The sequence below is a fragment of the Rosa chinensis genome, chromosome 5 (assembly GCF_002994745.2).
Source record: "Rosa chinensis cultivar Old Blush chromosome 5, RchiOBHm-V2, whole genome shotgun sequence".
Taxonomy (NCBI): domain Eukaryota; kingdom Viridiplantae; phylum Streptophyta; class Magnoliopsida; order Rosales; family Rosaceae; genus Rosa; species Rosa chinensis.
The window spans coordinates 1,572,981-1,593,741 of record NC_037092.1 but is presented as its reverse complement, the minus strand read 5'-3'; the positions used below and the strand labels follow the sequence as shown (position 1 = coordinate 1,593,741).

The following is a 20,761-nucleotide window of genomic DNA, read 5'->3' as shown; positions in this document are numbered from 1 at the left end:
AGATCCCAAGCTTGTTTGGCTGTGTCACAGTGGCTAATTCTCATCCTCTCTTTCTTGGACAAAGCTATGAATAGTGAATTCCTTGCCTTAAAGTCACAAGTTCTATCACGAACTTCTTCTTCTGTCCATTCCTTCCTAGGTTTGAGAACCCTTGCAGAGGACCCTTCTACTTTCTTTGATTCTTCGGCCTTGGTTGGGTGTTCCCATCCATTCTCAACTATATTCCACATGTTTTCATCTTGAGAGTAGAGAAAAGCCCTCATCATAATCTTCCATTGTGAATAGTCTTCACCATCAAACAAAGGCGGGCAATTTATAGAACTAGAGGCTCTGTTATATTCACGTTCCATCCTTGACCACGGATCAACTAAAAAAGCTTTAGAACCTGCTCTGATGCCAAATGAAAATACAAGGACAGAATATGATTTTCTGGAAAACGGGGATTGCAGTGCACTGATCAATCCTTACTGGGCAGATATCAGAAATAACGAACCAAACACCAGATTTTGGTTACGCAGTGAAAACCTCAAGTATGAGATTAAAAACACTGCGGGGCTCTTACTCTTGAGAACCCAAAATAAAGATCATCATATTGAAAAGGATATGTTCTTGTACAAACTTTGAATAGCACTAGCTCGGCTATAAGATTCACACAAAATCTAATACAAAGTTTGTCTTCCTTCTAGAACTCCTTCACTTGAACGATCTTCAAATCTTGTTCTTCTTTCTTCACAGTCTCCCTACTGATCTCGAGAGAGTATTATGCATATGAAACTATGATCACAAACACTTATACATGGACCAAGTGTTTTGACTCCTTGTGAAGACACAAACTCAAACAAACATGCAAGACTCTATCAAAATTCTTGCCTCTATAGATGTGTGTGCAGACCGTGTATCTTTTCTGCTCATATAATAGACCTGCGGCAACTACTCAAAGATGATGCAAAGATTCTACCCTAATTCCCAATTAATTTGGAAAGAAACTTCCCATATATGAACTCCAACAAATCTTAAGGGAAATCAATTAGGAAGACAAGTCCTAAAAACCCTAGGGCATCAATACCACGATTTTAATACTCAGAAAAATATTTTATAGACATAATTACATAAAACCTAAAACCTACTTTCCAAAATCGGACTCCACATAAAACTGACAGCTGACTCGGGGATTGCAACACACGTTGCAATCCCATGCATATGCAGATGCAATTACCTGTGGCTCTCCGAGATCAGTAAAGGGCTTTGTCATAGTTTTGTATGGGAATGCCAATACGATATGTACAAGAATTGTACCTACAAGATTATCCATATAACATATAAATAAGTCTTTAGTTAAAATAAAATAGTTAGAAAAAATTGATTGAAAATATGGAGAAAAAATTAAGTTTATAATGAGTACTTAGAAATCAGAAGTTAGTTTTCAAGAATTTGATCCAAAAGAAAAATATGTTGAACAGTTTTCTTAAACCCAACATGTTTAGGCACTGCATAGACTAGTTCGGCGATTAGCCACCTTCTAGAGCCTAGGTTACCGCCTAGAGTGATTTTTATAACATTGTTAAAAGCTAGAAAGGTTCATCCAATTTTCAAAGATATTACTCTTTGTTTTTTTTCCGTCCAAAGATTTGCCAAATTGTTTATCCAAAGATATTACCCTTTGTTTGCATAAGACGAATTCAAATTCCAAATAGAGGCGAAATCAAATAAACTCAAAACAAACACCAAAACTAAGAATAGAAAATTGAAAGACCGGAAACAAATCGAATGTCAGCTCATCCTTGAATGATTTTGTTATATGACTCAATTACATAAATCAAAGACTTAAACGGTATAAACTCATCTGTATTGCTTAATTAGTGTCACAGGCCGAACTTTGCAATGAGCAAAGCGGACCGTGCGGCACTTGCTAGCAAGCAAGTCAGCCAAGTAAGTACCTATACTAGTTCACTAGTCCAAACTATGCCGACTAGGAACTCCTCCTCCAAAGAGCATATCGGCCTTACATGAACATGACAGGAGGAAACATGAAAAAGGCCGAGGAGACTAATGCTAAAATAAAAATAAATTACATAATTTGTAAATTACCAAAACATCACTAGCACACAAGCAAACCAACCAAAGGCTTGACTAATGACCTTGGACAAGGTTGCTTGCAGCATTACAAGTGCGGCCCCTAACATCCTCCCCCACTTAAGCTGTCGATGCTCTCGACGACGGCTTTGGCCTTGAAGTCTTCAATCTTCTGCTGGAACTTCTTCTTCAGGTCTTCAACATTCTCTTAACTGGTTTCTTCATCTCCAAGACCCTTCCACTTGACCAGGAACTACGGGCATGGGCGCCTTGACACTCTGGTCACTCTTTCTGCTAGGATCTCCTCCACTTATTTTGGCTTGGGTGGTCTGATGTCGACGTGCCCTCGAACAGGCTGGTTGCGTGCTTGATCTTCATGGTCTGGCTGGTGCGGCTTGAGGTTGCTGACGTGGAAGACGGGGTGGACTCTCATCCAGGCGGGAATATCGACTTTGTAGGAGCATTTCCCCACTTTAGAAATGATGGGGAGCGGTCCTTCATACTTCCGGAATAGTCGCTTGTCTTTGGAGCGCAAGAACTTGAGTTGTTCCGGGAGCAGCTTGACAAGGACCATGTCTCCTACTTTAAACTCCCTAGGCTTGCGGCCTTCATCTGCCCACTTCTTCATTCTCCCCGCCGCTTTCTCTAGGTAGGCTTGAGCAATCTCAGCATTGGTCTTCCACTCTTTTGTGAAGTTGAAAGCACGCGAATTCGCCCCTTTGTAGACTTTTTGCACAGTATGAGGCAAGAGAGGCTGTTGGCCAGTGACAATTTCAAAAGCACTCTTGTTGGTGGATGAGCTCTTCTTCGAGTTGAAACAAAATTGTGCAACATCTAGTAATTGCGCCCAATTATGCTGATTGGCATGAACGAAATGGTGCAAGTATTCCTCCAACATCCCGTTGAACCTTTCTATTTGCCCATCAGTCTGTGGATGATAACTTGAAGATATGTTAAGCTCAGACCCAAGCAGCTTGAATAGCTCAGTCCAGAATGTTCCCGTGAACCTAGTGTCCCGATCACTGACAAAATTCTGAGGCACACCCCAATACTTCACCACATGTTTGAAGAAGAGGCTTGCTGTGTCTTCCGCCGAACAATACTTTGGAGTTGGCACAAAGGTGGCATACTTTGAAAACCTGTCAACCACTACCAGGATGCCTGATAAGTCTCCCACCTTCGGGAGGTTAGTAATAAAGTCAAGGGAGACACTCTCCCACGGGCGAGTCGGAATGGACAATGGTTCCAATAGCCCTGAAGTCTTTTGACGCTCAATCTTGTCTTGCTGGCATGTTAAGCAAGTCTTGGTATATTCCGTGACATCGTCCCGCATCTGGGGCCAATAGTAACCCTGCTTGAGAAGTGCGTGGGTTCTCTGCCATCCTGGGTGACCTGCCCACAGGGTGTCGTGACACTCCCTCATGAGCATTCTTCGTAGTCCGTCAGCTCGCGGAACAAACATTCATCCTCCTTTGGCCATCAATATGTCATCCTCCATCCAAAACCGACAGCTCTTCCCTTCCTTCACCATTTTTATGAGGGATTGCGCCATGGGATCCTTCTCCAAACTCTCCTTGATACATTGCTTGATGTTTGTGGCAATGATATTGCTCGACAAAGCGGCCAATACCTTGAGGGTGGCAAGGTCGGCCTTACGACTTAGAGCATCAGCAACTTGGTTTATGTGCCCAGCCTTATGTTCGAACTGGAAGTCGAACTCTGCAAGAAACTCCTGCCACCGAGCCTGCTTTAGAGTTAACTTTGGCTGGGTCAGGAAGTGGCTGACGGCAGAATTGTCTGTCTTCACAAGGAACTTTGACCCCAACAAATAGTGTCGCCACGTCCTCAAACAGTGAATCACGGCTAGCAACTTTTTCTCTTGAGCCGTGTACTTCCTCTAAGCTTCCGAGAGTTTATGACTTTCATACGCAACAAGATGCCCCCGTTGTAGCAGAACACCTCCTAAGGTTCAGTCAGAAGCATCTGTCTGAACTTCAAACGGCTGATTCAGGTCAGGTAAGGCAAGGACCGGATCTTCCATCATGGCCTTCTTCAAATCTTGAAAGGCCTTCTCACAATCACTACTCCAGTCCCATGTCACTCCCTTCTTCAAGAGCTCAGTTAAGGGGGTTGTCTTCTTTGAGTAGTTCTCAATGAAATGTCGGTAGTAATTAGCCAACCCAAGAAAAGAACGTAGCTCTTTTACATTCTTGGGGTTTGGCCACTCCTTTATGGCTTCTACTTTCTCCATATCCAGCCTGATTTGACCCCTTTTAATAGCGTGACCTAGAAACTTAATGATCACTTGCGTGAAGGAGCACTTCTTGTGCTTAACATACAACTGATTATCCAGCAACCGTTGGAACACCAGCTTCAGGTGCTCTACGTGTTCTTCTAGGGTGGAGCTGTATACCACAATGTCATCCAGATAGACTACCACCAACTTATCCAAGTACTCGTGGAAGACTTGGTTATCAAGGTGCAGAATATGGCTGGCGCGTTGGTCAACCCGAACGGCATAACCAGGAACTCGAAGGCGCCATAACGGGTGACGCACGCGGTCTTGTGTTCATCGTCTCCTGCAATGCGAACTTGATAGTACCCCGAGCGAAGATCTAGCTTTGTGAAATACTTGGCACCACTGAGTTGGTCAAACAGATATGTAATCAGAGGGATATGGTACTTGTTGCGCACAGTAACTTTGTTAAGAGCCCGATAGTCCACACACAATCTCCAACTTCCATCGTGCTTCTTTTGAAAAACAACACGGGCACACCAAAAGGGGCTTTAGATGGCCTAATGAATCCTGCCTTGAGCAGGTCCTCAAGCTGCTTTCGAAGTTCCGCCAGTTCTGGGGGAGCCATTCTGTAAGGCGCCTTTGTAGGCGGTTTGGCCCCCGGAAGTATTTCAATCTCATGGTCCACACTCCTTCTCGGAGGTAATTCCTTGGGAAGTTCGGGAGGCATCACATCTACATAGCTCTCCAATACCCCCTCGATTTCCTTCGGAATCACTTCTCCTTTAATCTCATCCCTTATCAGGGGAACTGCTACATAGGTAGGCTTATCACGCTTCACGCATTTCTTGAACTGGAGGGCGGACAAGAGGCGGGGTTCACTTGGTTGTTCGATTCTTGCGGGAACGACACACGACCTTTCTCCCATAATGAGCAAGTGTTGAGCACTAGGAATGGGAATGGCTCTGTTCGCCAACAAGAACTCCATTCCTAATATGACATCAAAGTCGTCCATCTGAACAACTACGAGGTCGGTCTTCCCTTGCCAGTAACCCAACTTGAGTGATACCCCTCGAGATAGGCCCGTTGTGGGTGAGGTCTTTGAGTTCACAGCTTTCATGCGGCCTACATCCTTCTCCAACTTCAGCCCCAACCTCCGAGCTTCAGCTTCTGACACAAAGTTGTGGTAGCCCCTGTGTCAACCATCACGCTCTTGGCTCCTTTCCCATTAATATTACCATCTACGAACATCAAGCCTTTAGCTTGGGACTTCTTAGGTGATCGTGGTTGTTTCTCCACCGCACCCAAGAATCTCAAAGCTCCCATGTGACCAGATTCCTCCTCAGGCTCTTGCTGATCCTCTATTTCCTTCAATTGAATATGAGCCGGTAGAGTAGAGAGAGCAGTCTTATGAGGGCATTCATTCACTCTATGAGGTCCTCTGCATAAGAAGCATGCTAGTGGCTTTGGAGCATAGCTCGAGGGATTAAAAGGTCGAGGGGTGAAGACCCTTGTTGAGGCAACAGGCTTGGACGTTGCCGTGTCCCTCGCGTTCACTGTTCTCTTGTCCCCTCCTCCTGAGTTGGAAAATTTGGACTCCGCTCCCCCAGTTCTACTCAGTCCGGGCCTTACATTTCTGTTGACATTCGCATTCGAAAACGGCTGAGTCTTCTTAGAAGAGTTCTGTTCAAATGTGTAGTCCGTCAACCTTTCAATAGCAGCTTGTGCGGAGGCCAAATCTTGGACCCTCTGCCGCTGAAGTTCTGTCCTCGCCCATGGCTTTAACCCTTCAAGGAAATAGAATAGCCGATCCTTCTCTGACATATCCGGGATGTCAAGCATGAGCACAGAGAACTTGTTCACAAAGTCTTGGATGTTGTTGGTGTGCTTGAGCTCCCTTAGTTGCCATCTAGCAATGTATTCGACATTCTCAGGGAAGAACTGAGCTTTGAGCTCCTTCTTAAGGTCTTCCCAAGTGTCAATGGTGCATACTCCCCTTTGGATGTCATTATACTTTGTTCTCCACCATAGTTTTGCATCTCCCGACAAATACATTGTTGCCATGTTCACCTTCACCTCTTCCCAGTCTGGCTTCACTGCTCGGAAGTATTGCTCCATATCAAATAAGTAATTCTCAAGCTCCTTGGAATCTCGTGCCCCTCCAAATGCTTGAGGTTCCGGTATCTTTACCTTCCTGTAGTCCGTCACAGGTTGGTTTTCCATCGCACGTGCGGATGGTCAGGTTGAGCTTGGTACTCATCTACACCAGCTCGTTCCTGAATGCATCAATGGTGGCTCGGACATCTTCTGCCATATTGTCCACCGTCACCTGGAGTGTGTTAAGGGCATCACTCATTGCCCCCATTTGCTCGTTCGGAACGGGAGTTTCTTCCTCATTTCTCTCCCTTCCGCTTCCTCGAGCTTTACATTTTTCAAGGGCCACAACTCGGTCCTTTAGGCTCTCCACCTCTATGATCCGCTCTGCCAACCCATCTAGGTCGACGCGGTCCAACACATTAGTGATATCAATCAACCTGTCGGGCACCCCCGCAAGTTCTCCGAGTTGCTGGTCATACCAATCGAATCTTTGTTGGTTTGTCATCTTGCCTGTCATCGTAGTGAGCTTCTTGAGCCGAGTTGGCTCTGATACCAATTGTCACGGGCAGAACTTTGCAATGCTCAAAGCGGACCGTGCGGCACTTGCTAGCAAGCAAGTCAGCCAAGTGAGTACCTATACTAGTTCACTAGTCCAAACTATGCCGACTAGGAACTCCTCCCCCAAAGAGCATATCGGCCTTACATGAACATGACAGGAGGAAACAAGAAAAAGGCCGAGGAGACTAATGCTAAAATAAAAATAAATTACATAATTTGTAAATTACTAAAACATCCCTAGCACACAAGCAAACCAACCAAAGGCTTGACTAATGACCTTGGACAAGGTTGCTTGCAGCATTACAAGTGCAGCCTCTAACACTTAGCCTAGCTGAAATAATTAAACTCATCTTAAATTCTAAAGTGTTTAATCCCCATTTTGTATTAATTGAATGAAATTGAACAATAATTCAAATAAATACTTACAACTTATGTGATTATAAGAAGGAAAGATGAAGATTGAAGAACTCAAAAACTTTGTATTAAATTGAACGAAATTGAACAGTAATTCAAATAAATACTTACAACTTATGTGATTATAAGAAGGAAAGATGAAGATTGAAGAACTCAAAATTTTTTGGATTAACTAAATGAAGGATGGCGTGAGAGAATGGGACTTGGTTTCGTTTGATTCAGTGGCTTTTGGTGGGTTTTTCAACTAAAATCCTAGTTCACTAAACACCATAAAGACCAATATTTCGACCTTGTATGAGTTTTTAGCTTTGAGAAGGAATTTAAGGTTCAAGTGCATTACCCTCCTGGATGACTCCTTTGAAACTCTGCTTTGGCAACCTCTGCAGTTCGATCATGGTACAAGGAAACTAGCTAGGACTAAGCCTGTAAAGATAAACTAATATTCCATTCAATGAACAAAGTAGTCAGTCAGTGTCGCCTATTGGCTCTCGTTGAATAAAAGGTCGGTACGTTACACTAAGACCATAAAGGTCGGTACATTATAAGTAACAAAAACATTTGGGTTTCGTTTAGTATGCAAAACAAAATTGTATAGTGATAAAACAAAAATAAAAATAAAAACAAAAACAAAATTTTATATCAAAATCAAGTTTACACTGGAGAACACTACATTCAAATCCCACCATCACTTTTGCTTTGCTTAATTGTGAACTCAAATACACTTGTCCATGGCAAAGGCTCAACGATATCATGAAGTGCGTATTCCCCATAATATTTGAAAACCAACTTTATTTAATTTTGGCCAGTTGCTTCTTCAACCTCTATGTGTTCACCTTGGCCAAGGACGCCACGTTCCGGCCATCTGATCGATCTGTTTTAAACCCCTTTTGGCATTTTCCCCTTTTGTACTAATGAGAAACTACCACCCAAATTCCTAGCCCAACGCTGCCTGCTTTGCTTACATAACTATCCTGTGCAATTTGGCATTCACCGCTGACGTCCTCGTCCCCGACGTGTCTTCAATCCAAAACCCCCATATGCAAAGCTCGTATACGTATCCTCACCGTATAGGTGCTTTATATTCATGTCGCATTGGAGTTATGTCAGACTCAATATGAACAACCTCTGCTATTTGTGCTCGAGTAAATGACTGGGGGAGTGAAGGTGCTCGGTCTCTTCTTATCAGCTGAAATTAATTAGGGGTTATTTGTTTGGATAAATACTATATTGGAGAATAGGTCTGACTACTGAGTCTATAACAGGTTTGAATATTTATTGGGATGTTGGGTTGTTTCCTTGAAGACAGGCATAGCTTTTGTCATCTTCACTGTTATACGCATAGCACGTATGCTTTTTCGTTGGCCTCTAGTGTCATCCCATTTAATTTTCTCTCTTCCTATAACGTTTCCTTTCCTAGCTCTTTCTCACTATAAATTTTAACCTAGATTCCTTTTCGAAGCTCTTTTGGTTTTTTTTTTTTGGCGAATAAGCTCTTTTGGTTTTGGAGAATGCAAGGTAGAAGATGGCCGGAGAATGTGTAGAAAAGAACCCAAGTAAGAAAATGACAGAGTCAACACCATTCTTGAACTTGTAGTTGAATTGGATCTCACAAATCATCACGGACATAAAGAAGATTGCAAGAAATTTTGATTCAATATCCTTCAGCCACATACTAAGAGAAACAAATTTCGTAGCAAATGTTTGTGCGCACTTGGGTCATAATTGTAATAGAGAAAAAGTATGGGAAAACTATATTCCCCCAAGTATTTCTAGAGCTATTTTGTTTGATCGTTTAGATGTAGGGTGTCCTAGAGACACTTATATTTTATCTCTCTTTGTAAGTTTCTAATAAAATAAAATAAAATAAAAACTTCTAGTTGAATTGAATAACGTATGACTTTTTCGCTTTCACCTTTCTCATTCACCCAATCATGCAGGCAGTTGCTTCTTTTTACAATTGGAACCCTAATCTTAAGGAGTAAAGTGCCCTTTGAGGGTGAGGAAAGCTGCTACTAAAGAACACAGAGACAAAATGAGTCAAGGGGTCACGCTCTGTTATTTATTCTCTTCTCTCTTCTCTTGTGATTGTATGTGTTGAAATTGCGCTCTCTAGTTAGCTTTCTGAGTCTCTTCTGATTAAAAAAAAAAAAAAAAACTCTTTCAATTCAGAATCTAAGATATGACAGTGAAAAGGGTTGAATTAGGTGAGGGGAGCCCTCTTAGGGGGTCTTTATTTTCTTCACTTGATAATGGAGAACAAGTTCAATTACAACTGATCACTCCACACTTTTCATTATATGAAAATCATAATATGAGTATTGCAACTCCTCATCATCAACAGATGGGAGTTCCCAGCGAAAATGTTCTAGATGAAAAGATGATCCTGCCTCGACCAGCACAACGAGCTCCTATTAGACCATATGTTCTCCGGCTGCTTCAATCTCTCTGAAAACCATGGCCATGGAGCTAGGCCACGTTTCCGCCATGTAATCACTTGGCCGTTTCCCTCCACCCTAAAATTCCAAATATAGCCCTCTCTGCATGGCTTTCTTACATATCCACCGCGAGCATTTGGGGTTCACCGTGACGTCTTCGTCCCCGACGTGTCTCCAAGCCAGCGAAGCCTGACATGCGAAGCATGTCTACGTAGCATCACTCTCGCTCTGTTTCGTGTGCACTTTTGATTGGGGAATGCGTTGTTTCGGGATCAATGTGAATGATGCTCAGCTTGTGTTTGATAAAACTGCCTGAGATAGTGAAACTTCTCTTTTTTCGGCTGGATTCAGGGAGCGAGGTTTGAATGCTATAAAATACTAATATTTGGGGTCTCTCCAGAATATCACTAATTACTGACAAAGTTGAAAATTTGATGGCGTTTTTGGTATGCTTCACGACAGGCATTGCTTCTGTCATAACGTCTCTGATTTATTTGTTTTCTACCGTCCACACCATTCACTTCTCTTTTATAACGTTTACTTTGCTGACTCTCTTTCAGTTTTATAGGTTTTACCTGGCTAGATAGCATTGAAATTTTGCAGGGTAGATAAGACGACCGAGTTAAAATGGTATCGTCATCTTCAAGCACTTGTAGTTTGGTTTACATATGAATATTTGACTTCTTCACTTTTTACCTTTGATATTTTCACCCAATCGATCATGAAGGCATTTTTGAACACAAACACAACCGACTGACCCTTCTGCAGGGCTCTGTGCTGAGTACGTTTTTTCTTTTTCCCAATTGATACTCCTAAGGACTAAAGTGTCCCTTTGAGGCTGGGAAAAGCTGTCACTAAAGGACACAATGAGGAAAGAAGTTGCGCTATTTATTCTTCATCTTCTCTCTTGTATGTTGCAATATCCCCAAACACTCTCTCTGCAAATCAAGAAATGGAGAGAGTTGAGATAGTTGATCGTTTGAGTTCTCTTGTGAGCTCTTCGTCCTCTTCACTTGACAATGGAGAAGTATATTCTCCGAACTGCTCGTCATTTGGTGATCATGCTATGAGAATTGCAGCTCAAAGAATGAGAGTTCACTATACTACTTTGCCAGCCCATCAGATAAGCCTGCTGAAATCATCAACTACAGTTAGACCTTATGTTCGTTCGAAAGTGCCTCGGCTTCGTTGGTCACCTGATCTTCACCGCTGTTTTGTGCATGCAGTTGAAAGGCTTGGAGGAGAAGACAGTAATTGCCTAAGCTCTCTCTTATGTCCATGTTGAGCTCACTTAACATTTTGTGTTAATAATATTTCTTTTTCTCATCACAGGAGCTACTCCAAAGTTGATTTTGGAGATCATGAATGTGAAGGGCCTCACCATATCTCATATAAAAAGCCATCTTCAGGTGAGCTGCTCGTAGAGTTTGTTATTTCCTTTTGGGAGAGGGGAAGATCAATTAGGGGGATTAAGTTTTATAACTTACCTTCTTTCTCACGTTGATGGACAGATGTACAGGAGCATGAAGCATGAAAAACGCATACAAGGTACATATGTATCCCATTTGTTCATCTATGCCTTCATGGTGCAGAGACATGAATAAAATTAGGACTAGCTAGTCCACCTTATGTTCTTGACTAATTGTATTGTTGAACAGTGAAAAGTTGGTCAATTCTTTGATCTGTTTATCTAAATCCGTATGCTTAAGTCAGTAAATCGTAAGTGGGATCTGATCATGTTCTATCCAGGCTTTAAACTAATACATGATCACTTGATTAATTAGAAAAGAACATCAAAGCAAGGTTTTAATTGACTTGTATTATTTAACTTAGCTCTCTAACCTTTTAGGGAACCACCTAGAGCACCTAAGACTAATGTGGCATAGTCACATCATCAAATCATAATTTTTTATTCTTTTATTATTTTATTTTTCTTAATTACGAAAATTCCTTTTTCTTTTTTTCACTTTCTTGATTTTATCTTTTAAACCCTACTTTTTTTCTTTCTGATCTAATCATCTGCGAGATGAATTCATCAAACGTTGTTCTCTTCCTTCCTCCTCTCACCTCTCCTCTCAACCCTCTCACCCCCTCTTCAATTGATCAATGCCTTCTCAATCTGATTTCGACTCTCAAAGTAATAAAGATAACCAATGTCCTTCGGGGGATTGAAGGAGCCCCAACCTTGGTATCATTGAAAATAAGCTACGAGGTCAAATCTAACTTTAGAGTTTGAACCCAAGTGTTTGGTACGGATTGTTTAGTCTAATATAGTCGAATTAACCAAAGTAATGCCCACGGAAATGAACGATTCATTTCCATGATTAATTCTTTCAAAGAAACCTCATACGATTTTAACAGGCCTCTGATTCCATTAGTGGATTAGAAGAACCCTCATAAAACTTGTCAAAGTAATTCATCCCCAGTTGAGGACTTGATCAATCCCAGATCAACTTCTCTTATCAAGATGATACTAAAAGGACATGCAAGATTACCATCATTTCCTAATTCTCCCCTTTCCATTATCTCAGTACTGTAATGTGACTAATGTCCAACATGTCGATATTGCAGTGGTTAGAGTTTCAATGCGTAGTCGGTGTGCAGATGATTAGATCAGAAAGAAAAAAATTAGGGTTTAAAAGATAAATTAAGAAAGTGAAAAAGAAAAAGAAATTTTTGTAATTAAGAAAAAATAAAAATATAAAAGAATAAAAAATTATGCTTTGATGATGTGGGCTCTAGATGGTTCTCCAAAAGGTTCACCTACCATTACTCTGAAAATTAAGTTTGATCCATTGCAGAAGAGGCTATAGCAGCAAAGAGGAACGATAAGGCAAATCCCTCGGACTCAAACAATTCATACTGGCTAAATTCAAATAAGAGTACTGCTACTCCCCCTACTTATTGCCAAAGGAGCAATTGGATGATGAGAAACATGTACAATAGTGCACCCTACCAAAGCAATAGAAGCTACATTGAAGGAATTGATCACAAGAATACGAGCACCCTGGCAAAATGGTCTGTGATTAATTTTTAATCTAATCTGGTCTATAATTTTACTTAGTTGTAAGAGCTATAGTACCTTAATTCATGTTGAGCATAAGAATCTGCAACGTCTTCTGACTTGGCCAGGTTGTTTTTTCAGGAACAATGAGAATTACAGACAGAATTCTTACTTCATATTCACTGATCTAGTCAAAAGAGGCAGTGATGATGCTCAAGTACTACGACTATCTCTCTTGTCTATATCTATTACTTGGCTCTGAGTGTGCAGTTAATTTATTCCATATATACATGTGACTTTTCAGGAGAGCAATGATCAAGTGAAAGTACTGTCATTTGTCAATGCTGGCTGCCAAAGCAATCATAGTAAACCGGAAGATTTAGGTGGTGAAACTGAAACTGGAGCAGAGATTGATGCTGCAATGTCTCCATCACTCAAATCGTCATCAAAGGCTTATTATTCGCAGCAGTTCAGGCCAAGCGACTCTGAGAATTCAGTTGTGAATGATGTCTCTCTTGAACTTAGTCTTACTTAAAATTATTGCACATATGTAATTGCACAGAAAGAATGTGGCCTGAAACTTCAAAAAGTAAATCTACCTTTCTATGCAATATTCGCCTCCAATTAATATTACATTAATTATTGCAACGAACTGATACAAGATTAAGCATCACTCGCATAATGTTAATTGTTAACTTACATAATCCAAGAGTGGCCATGTTGAGGCAATGCAGTGCATAGATGGGTGTTAGTTTTGAGTTTTTTAACAAATTATATGAATAATCCAATTCTCCGTATGCATAGATGCGATGGTGACAATGCCTCTTCACTAATTGATGAGATGAGTACGCTTGAACGAGTTCAATCTTAAAATTTAGTATAAAAACAATATATTTTAAAAGTAATCATCTATAAACAACAAAGCATTACCATTCCACTCGTTTTATGTGCTTGCATAGGGATTATTTAGCTTCCTATTTATTGTCACATCACGTAATGAGCGAATTCAATCTTAAAATCTTATCATAAAAATAACATATTTCAAAAGTAACCAACTATGAACAACAAAGCAGTATCATTCCGAATTCAATCTTAAAATCTTATCATAAAAATAACATATTTCAAAAGTAACCAACTATGAACAACAAAGCAGTATCATTCCACTCGTTTTATGAACTTGCATACAGATTAATTAGCTCTCTATGCAGTGATATCACAGAAATTTTTGACATGCACTTTCACCAAAGCAACATTCCCTACATGTATAAAACTAACAACTCTCCAAACATGAACTGACCGCATAGCGCAGTGGATTAGCGCGTCTGACTTCGGATCAGAAGGTCGTGGGTTCGACTCCCACTGTGGTCGATCTGTTTTATTTTTTTGCATTTCCCAATGAAAAAAACTAGAATCACCTGACCTCGGTTCCACCACGTACCGCCCTATACCCCTCCAACACTCTTGTTTTGCAAAACCTCGGACAAAATCAGCGGCAAAGATTCGGTCTTGTCAGACTCCACCACACCAACAGCCGTCAGATCATTCAAGCCCACAGCAACTCTGGTGTGACTGAGAACCACTGAATAACCCATACATAAGAAACACTGAAACTGAGAGTGATAGAATCATTGGAGGGTGTTGTTTTGTTAGGTAATGCTATCACCACTCACTAACGATGGGGTGTTTGTTTCGATTAGGAAGGGAAACCCTCCTCCACCCACTCCATAGCACCAACCCTTTTTTTTTTTTTTTTTAATTTAATCTTTGTCTCTGTGTCTCTTACTTGCACTCAAATATATAAAAAGCCCACCTTTTTTGGTGTACAGAGATGCTCTTTTGGGCTCTCAGATTTGCTTCCACTTGAAGAACAGATAACACAGAAGAAGGAAGACCCTTTTCACTTGTGAGTTCCTCATTTCTCTCATTTGGGTTGTGTTAGATCTATGTGGTTGTTGTTATGTATTACTCTTTAATGGCTCTGGGGATCCCTATTATTCGTGGAAATCAGTTTGTTTAATTGGAATGCGTGTTTCTGTGAAATATGAGTTGGGATTGCATTGGTGGGTTTCTGGCTGCAAAGTTTGAAACTTTATTGAGTAGTAGTTTGTAAAGACTGAGTCTTTGGTGATTTCAGTTGTGTTTTTGTACCATTGGATTGAGTCTTTTGAGTTTAAGTGTGTATATCTCGGTTTTGGTGATTATGGTAATGGCTGAATGCAACTCTACAATGAACCTAGATGAAGTGCTATGCAGCATTTTTCGATGAACTTGTAGCATATGTCGATTGTTGTAGTTGAGAGATATGAGGGTCTTGCTTGGATTGGTATTTGGAAGAAATGTCTTGTTGATCTTGGGTGCATTTATATGATTTGAGACCTATTTGGATTTTGCAATGTGCGCTTAAGATTTACGATGGATTTGTTTTTCAGATATATTTGCTAAGATGAGAGGAGGTGGTTTGTGGCAGCTTGGTCAGTCAATCACCCGACGCCTTGCTCAGGGTGATAAGAAGGGTGTAGCTCGTCGATACTTTGCCTCTGAAGCTGAGCTCAAAAAGACAGTTCTTTATGACTTCCACGTCGCTCATGGTGGGAAGATGGTGCCATTTGCCGGATGGGGCATGCCTATTCAGTATAAGGACTCAATTATGGACTCCACTGTGAACTGTAGGGAGAACGGTGGGCTTTTTGATGTCTCCCATATGTGTGGGCTGAGCCTCAAGGGGAAGGACTCCATTCCATTCCTGGAAAAGCTTGTCATAGCTGATGTTGCTGGTCTGGCCCCAGGAACGGGGACACTAACTGTCTTTACAAATGAGAAGGGAGGGGCAATTGATGACTCTGTGGTTACCAAGGTCACTGATGACCACATATACCTGGTGGTGAATGCTGGATGTAGGGATAAGGATTTGGCTCACATTGAGGAGCACATGAAGGCATTCAAGGCCAAAGGGGGAGACGTCTCATGGCACATCCATGATGAGAGATCTCTTCTAGCTCTTCAGGTGAATCCTTTGATTTCACATACCGTCATAATCCATTACAGTATCTTATTATTTCCTTGCAATAAATGTCAGTATCTTTATGCCGGTATGCTGAGATGTATGATTGTAGTTGTTTGATTAAGCTGCTCTCTTTTTTGTAAATTTACAACTGTAGTAATGCTTTACAATACTATGAAATATCTGTGTGACTGAAGGGAATTAAGCTCAAAATTGGACACAGCTTGATTTTACAATAGCTGATTAATATCCTTTATAGTGACACATGCTAAGAGTTTATTGAATTTTCAATGCAGGGTCCTCTTGCTGCCCCAACTCTTCAACACTTGACAAAAGAGGATTTGAGCAAGTTTTATTTTGGAGAGTTCCGAATTTTGGATATCAATGGGGCACACTGCTTTCTCACAAGGACTGGGTATGTTTACTATTTTTCTCTTTCTTTTCAAGTAATTACTTTACCTTGCATATGGGGCTTTTCCCAACTTTGCTACTTAAGTTTTCAGCTGATGGCCCTTGTTCTATATCAATTTAGTGGGTGATCTTACCGTCGGTACTTGTTTCACATTGCCCGTATGCATTTTCGTGATTACTAAGAAAATGAATGAAGCAATTTAATTCTGTTTTGTGTTTTTCTTGGTGATATCAGAACAAACCTCAGAAAGTCAGAATGCTATACTTAATTTTATCTGTTTAGTTCAGATTGTTTGGTTCCCCTTTCCAATTGGCATTTCTACTCTCTTATGGAGTTCTTCGTGAAGGATGTTTGATTACCTTTTTGACTGAGAATTTTAGATACACTGGTGAAGATGGATTCGAAATCTCAGTTCCTGATGAGAATGCGTTGGATCTTGCCAAAGCAATCTTGGAGAAATCTGAGGGGAAGGTGAGGCTGACTGGATTGGGAGCTCGTGATAGTCTCCGACTGGAAGCTGGTTTGTGTTTATATGGCAATGATATGGAGCAACACATAACACCAGTGGAGGCTGGGCTCACATGGGCTATAGGCAAGAGAAGAAGGGCAGAAGGTGGCTTTCTCGGAGCTGAGACAATTCTCAAGCAACTTGCTGATGGTCCTTCCATCAGGCGTGTTGGTTTCATCTCTTCAGGCCCACCTGCTAGAGGCCACAGCGAGATTCAGAATGAGAAAGGCGAAACCATTGGGGAAGTGACAAGTGGAGGATTCAGCCCTTGCCTGAAGAAAAATATCGCTATGGGGTATGTAAAATCTGGAAACCACAAGGCCGGAACCAAAGTGAAGATTGTTGTGCGAGGAAAGGCCTATGATGGAACTGTCACTAAAATGCCTTTTGTACCAACAAAATACTACAAGCCAACTTAATTCAAGTGCGGTATTTCATCTGCAGGAGGTTCTTAACGGAACCCCTTTTGACTTCATTATAAACCTTGACTGCTGCAGCCAATGCCGATATCCATTCTTTACTTTCTGTGAATCTGGAACGAAATGGAATGTATTGCTTTGGTTATTTTTCACTTTTATGCAATACAGTCTTTGGAGAGCTACAGTTATATATACTTGATTACTTGCATGGTTACCGATGGATGTCACAGCCGATTTGGATGATATAGTTGCAGAAACTTTAAAATGATGAATTTGCTTTTGCACTCGAGAATCGAATAAATCTATTTTTCTACAGTTGGCTTAAGACTTGAGAGTGTTTTCAGAACACAATTTCCTACATTATAAGTTGCTATATATTAAGGTACAATGATAAATCTGTAGTTTGATGTCAAAGGTAGAATAATATACACGTAGTTTGATGTCAAAGGTAGAATAATATACATGTAGTTTGATGTCAAAGGCTGAATGTGGCTTCGAGTGGGATGAACCTAACTCGTTATTTGTTGCAAATGTCAACATATATAGATTGACCGATGAAAGTCAGACCAAAACAAAAAATGGAACCAAGTTGACTGTTCTACCAGTATTCTCTGTCCAAGTCGGATGGAAATGTATACAAAATGGAGGAAGAGAGCAATTTACAAGTCGGTGAACTACATTTTGTTATGGTTGTTAGTTGTTTTATCAGACAAAACCATGTTCTGAGAAGAAACCTAAGAAGGTGACACCAGAAAGATGATGTATTGTTGTATCTGTACTCTGAATCTCAAAGATGTATCTGTTAAATATATGCTGCTCATAATGACAGTTCAACCGGGTAAGATGACACCTATTATCAAACAATATTGAGGGAGGAAAATTCGAAGTTCACACATGATGGTGTAGAATAAATGACAAATGCTCTTGATCGCTAGAACTATAGACCCTACTGTGCGTGTCTCGTTTTCTTGTGTTTCTCTTCTGCTCATCGGATTCTTACCACTGTTAACATTACTCTATTTAAATTGAGCAAGATGTCATTGAGTTATTGACCAAGTTACAATATGAAAATTACATTGACCACACTGTCTAGGAGGAATTTTAGGATGTGACTCACTCAACTCTCCGGAAGGGCCAAGTCCAAGCCTTCAATAGAAGACTCGATATCAAAAGCCAACCTTGCTAGTTGATCTAGGCCATCCAACGCAGACCATTTTTCTGTACACCATGATAGTAATATTCATTAACCTCGTTAATTTGGTTTAAATACTAACTCCCTCCTCTCTCTCAACTACTAAATTAATATATTTTACAGAAGTCAATGATTGTAAATAAACGCAAACCCAGTCGTTAAACAAACAGTTAACAAAGCTTAACCAGAACAAGAAAGAGCTTTTTGTGCCATGCATGACAGCAACCTAATATGCAAAGAACTAGAAAATCAAACGTATTTTTCTGCAAAAATTGTAGTCAAATAATTAGGATTATCATTAATCTTACATCTCTATGTAACATGATTTTGTACAAAGAACTAAAGAATCAAAGGGATTTTCCCTTTTGTTTGTACACAAAAGTGTGAAGCTAAGTAATCAGAACAGTTTCGAACCCATTTCGTCAATAACTGTTCCATTTCTCCTACATGAAGCTGATTTTGATGCAAGTTCTCTAAGCTGAGGCAAGCTTCTTCCCAATTCCAAAGCAATCTTCATCTCAAACAATTCGCCATTTTCTCTTTTCTCCAAATCTTGCTCTCCAAGTGTGGCTTCAATTGTATCCTCCAATTTGTTGAAGAAGCCAGCACAGTTCCTATACATCTCAAACACCATCCCAACTTGACCACCATGTTGAAAAGCATTGACTGCAGTGCTCAATGAACCAGCAGCCACTGCAGCAATGGCTGCAAGATCATTGTGACCCACAAAAGCAGACCCAATGGCTGCAACACCAGTAAGCAAAGGACCTGAAATAGCCAAAACCTTGTTGATCTTCAGTGCCAAGTTACCTAATCTCTCGTAGTCTTCGAAGTCTTTGCTTTTCACCACTGAAATAATTTCTCTCATTTCATCTTCAAGATCTTCACTCCACCCATTAGTCTTTCCCATCCTGGATTTCGTTTCGCTTGGATTTTGAACTCCATGACTTTTAGGCCACCAAGCAGCTGCCTCAAACTTTTTAGGGTACTTTTCAAGCATAGCTCCAAGCAATGGAAGTGGGTAGGCTTTGTCAAGAGCTAAAACTTTCTCCATTGTTTCCTTCACATCTTGTTCTGTCGGCTCACGAAGTGCTAGTAAGTTTTGGATTTGAGTTTGGATCTGCTTGAACAATCTTGTGGCATTGCGCTGTTCTTCAGCTAGTTGTGAAGGTTGGATCTTGTTCATGATAAGCAACATTCCTGAGGCTGCAGTAAATAAAAGAGCGGAAGACAACTTCAAGGCCAAAATGGGCATTCCAGCACCAACAGTGCCTGCAATTCCAGCCATGATTGAGGCTGTGAGAGTGATCATGTTGATGGAGTTGAGCAGAAGAACGTTCCAGTTGTTGCGCTGCTCGCCAATATTGATGTGCATCTCAATTCTATCTGCTACTTCCTCTAGGATTGCATAGAGCTGAATGGTAGCTGTAGAAGTACTAGTAGTAGTAGAATGAAAGTGCTTTGATGATTCTTGATGCTTTGGTTGAGCTATTTGGTACGTGTTTGAGATCCCATCACTCAATTGTAGCCCTTCAAGTACCAACTTGGTTGCGGTTTTCGGGTTGGTGAAGCGGAGTCTTGGAACTTTGGGGACTTGGATTGCAGCATTGATCATTCTCCTTGAGGAACTGGAAAGAGTTGAAGATGTGGGGAATAGGAGACTTGAAGTTTGCAAACAAGCCATTTGGTTGGTTTTTAACTTTTGGGTTTTCTTTGTGTGAGTTTATAAGAAGATAAAAGGGCAAAAGATTTGAGCTTTTTGGTTTGCTGTAGGAGAATAGATCGAGGAGAGAGTTGAGAATGGAAGAAGAAGGAATAATGTGTTTGTATTTATAGTGATGGAAGGAAGAAGAAGAAGAGGTCAAGTTCGGAAAATATTGACTGGCTGAATTGAATGGGTAGACTTGGCCCATTATCTGACCAACCTGACCCGTTCAATTAATTATGGTTTTCTTGTTCAAAAACTTCATCCATCACTGTGTTTCCTCAGTCTCTCTCGTACTATCTCATGCAATAAAGAAATCAATTCACTCGCATTGCTTGCGTAGCACTCTCATAATTTGAATAAATCTAATGGCAACTTGAAATTTGAAATGGTCCTTCACTACCTTCACTACTTGGTGTTCTTGGTGGACCGAGTTAACAAATACCTGGTTGTCAAACCTTGGGAGTACAATAAATGGGTAGTCTTTCTTCTATTCTTTTGTTTTTTGGTTAATCAAAATGTATTCCATTCCCTCATTGCTTGAATCAATAGTGGAGTGTCTTCTATAGTGATTAATGATTTGAATGCACTAGTTTATTATGATTTTGAAGTGAGTTGTGTATTTTATGCAATTTTCAAGATTCATTCTTATAGAAATGTTTTGTGATATGTCATTGAAATATCACAACTTTTATCAGAAAATATGT

At 40.6% G+C, this 20,761-nt stretch overlaps 3 protein-coding genes and 1 non-coding gene across 4 annotated transcripts; 3 read left to right on the top strand and 1 right to left on the bottom strand.

The window, feature by feature from the left end:
• Positions 1 to 10,765: 10,765 nt before the first annotated feature.
• LOC112201482 (probable transcription factor KAN4) lies at positions 10,766 to 13,352 on the top strand. The gene is made up of 6 exons (XM_024342363.1): positions 10,766 to 11,063; positions 11,146 to 11,222; positions 11,325 to 11,361; positions 12,615 to 12,831; positions 12,959 to 13,034; positions 13,122 to 13,352. The coding sequence occupies exons 1-6, from the start codon at positions 10,766 to 10,768 to the stop codon at positions 13,350 to 13,352; spliced, it is 936 nt and encodes a 311-aa protein (XP_024198131.1).
• Positions 13,353 to 14,111: 759 nt separating this feature from the next.
• Positions 14,112 to 14,185, top strand: TRNAR-UCG. Its single transcript has one exon. It is a non-coding gene; the product is annotated as a tRNA-Arg (tRNA).
• Positions 14,186 to 14,562: 377 nt separating this feature from the next.
• Positions 14,563 to 17,371, top strand: LOC112165771 (aminomethyltransferase, mitochondrial). The gene is made up of 4 exons (XM_024302414.2): positions 14,563 to 14,720; positions 15,247 to 15,821; positions 16,115 to 16,233; positions 16,611 to 17,371. The coding sequence occupies exons 2-4, from the start codon at positions 15,261 to 15,263 to the stop codon at positions 17,155 to 17,157; spliced, it is 1,227 nt and encodes a 408-aa protein (XP_024158182.1). The 5' UTR covers positions 14,563 to 14,720; positions 15,247 to 15,260; the 3' UTR covers positions 17,158 to 17,371.
• A 1,184-nt stretch (positions 17,372 to 18,555) lies between these two features.
• Positions 18,556 to 20,165, bottom strand: LOC112166520 (probable F-box protein At4g22030). The gene is made up of 2 exons (XM_040507007.1): positions 19,160 to 20,165; positions 18,556 to 19,093 (listed from the first exon to the last, which is right to left on the bottom strand). The coding sequence occupies exons 1-2, from the start codon at positions 20,031 to 20,033 to the stop codon at positions 18,747 to 18,749; spliced, it is 1,221 nt and encodes a 406-aa protein (XP_040362941.1). The 5' UTR covers positions 20,034 to 20,165; the 3' UTR covers positions 18,556 to 18,746.
• Between the last annotated feature and the right edge of the window lie 596 nt (positions 20,166 to 20,761).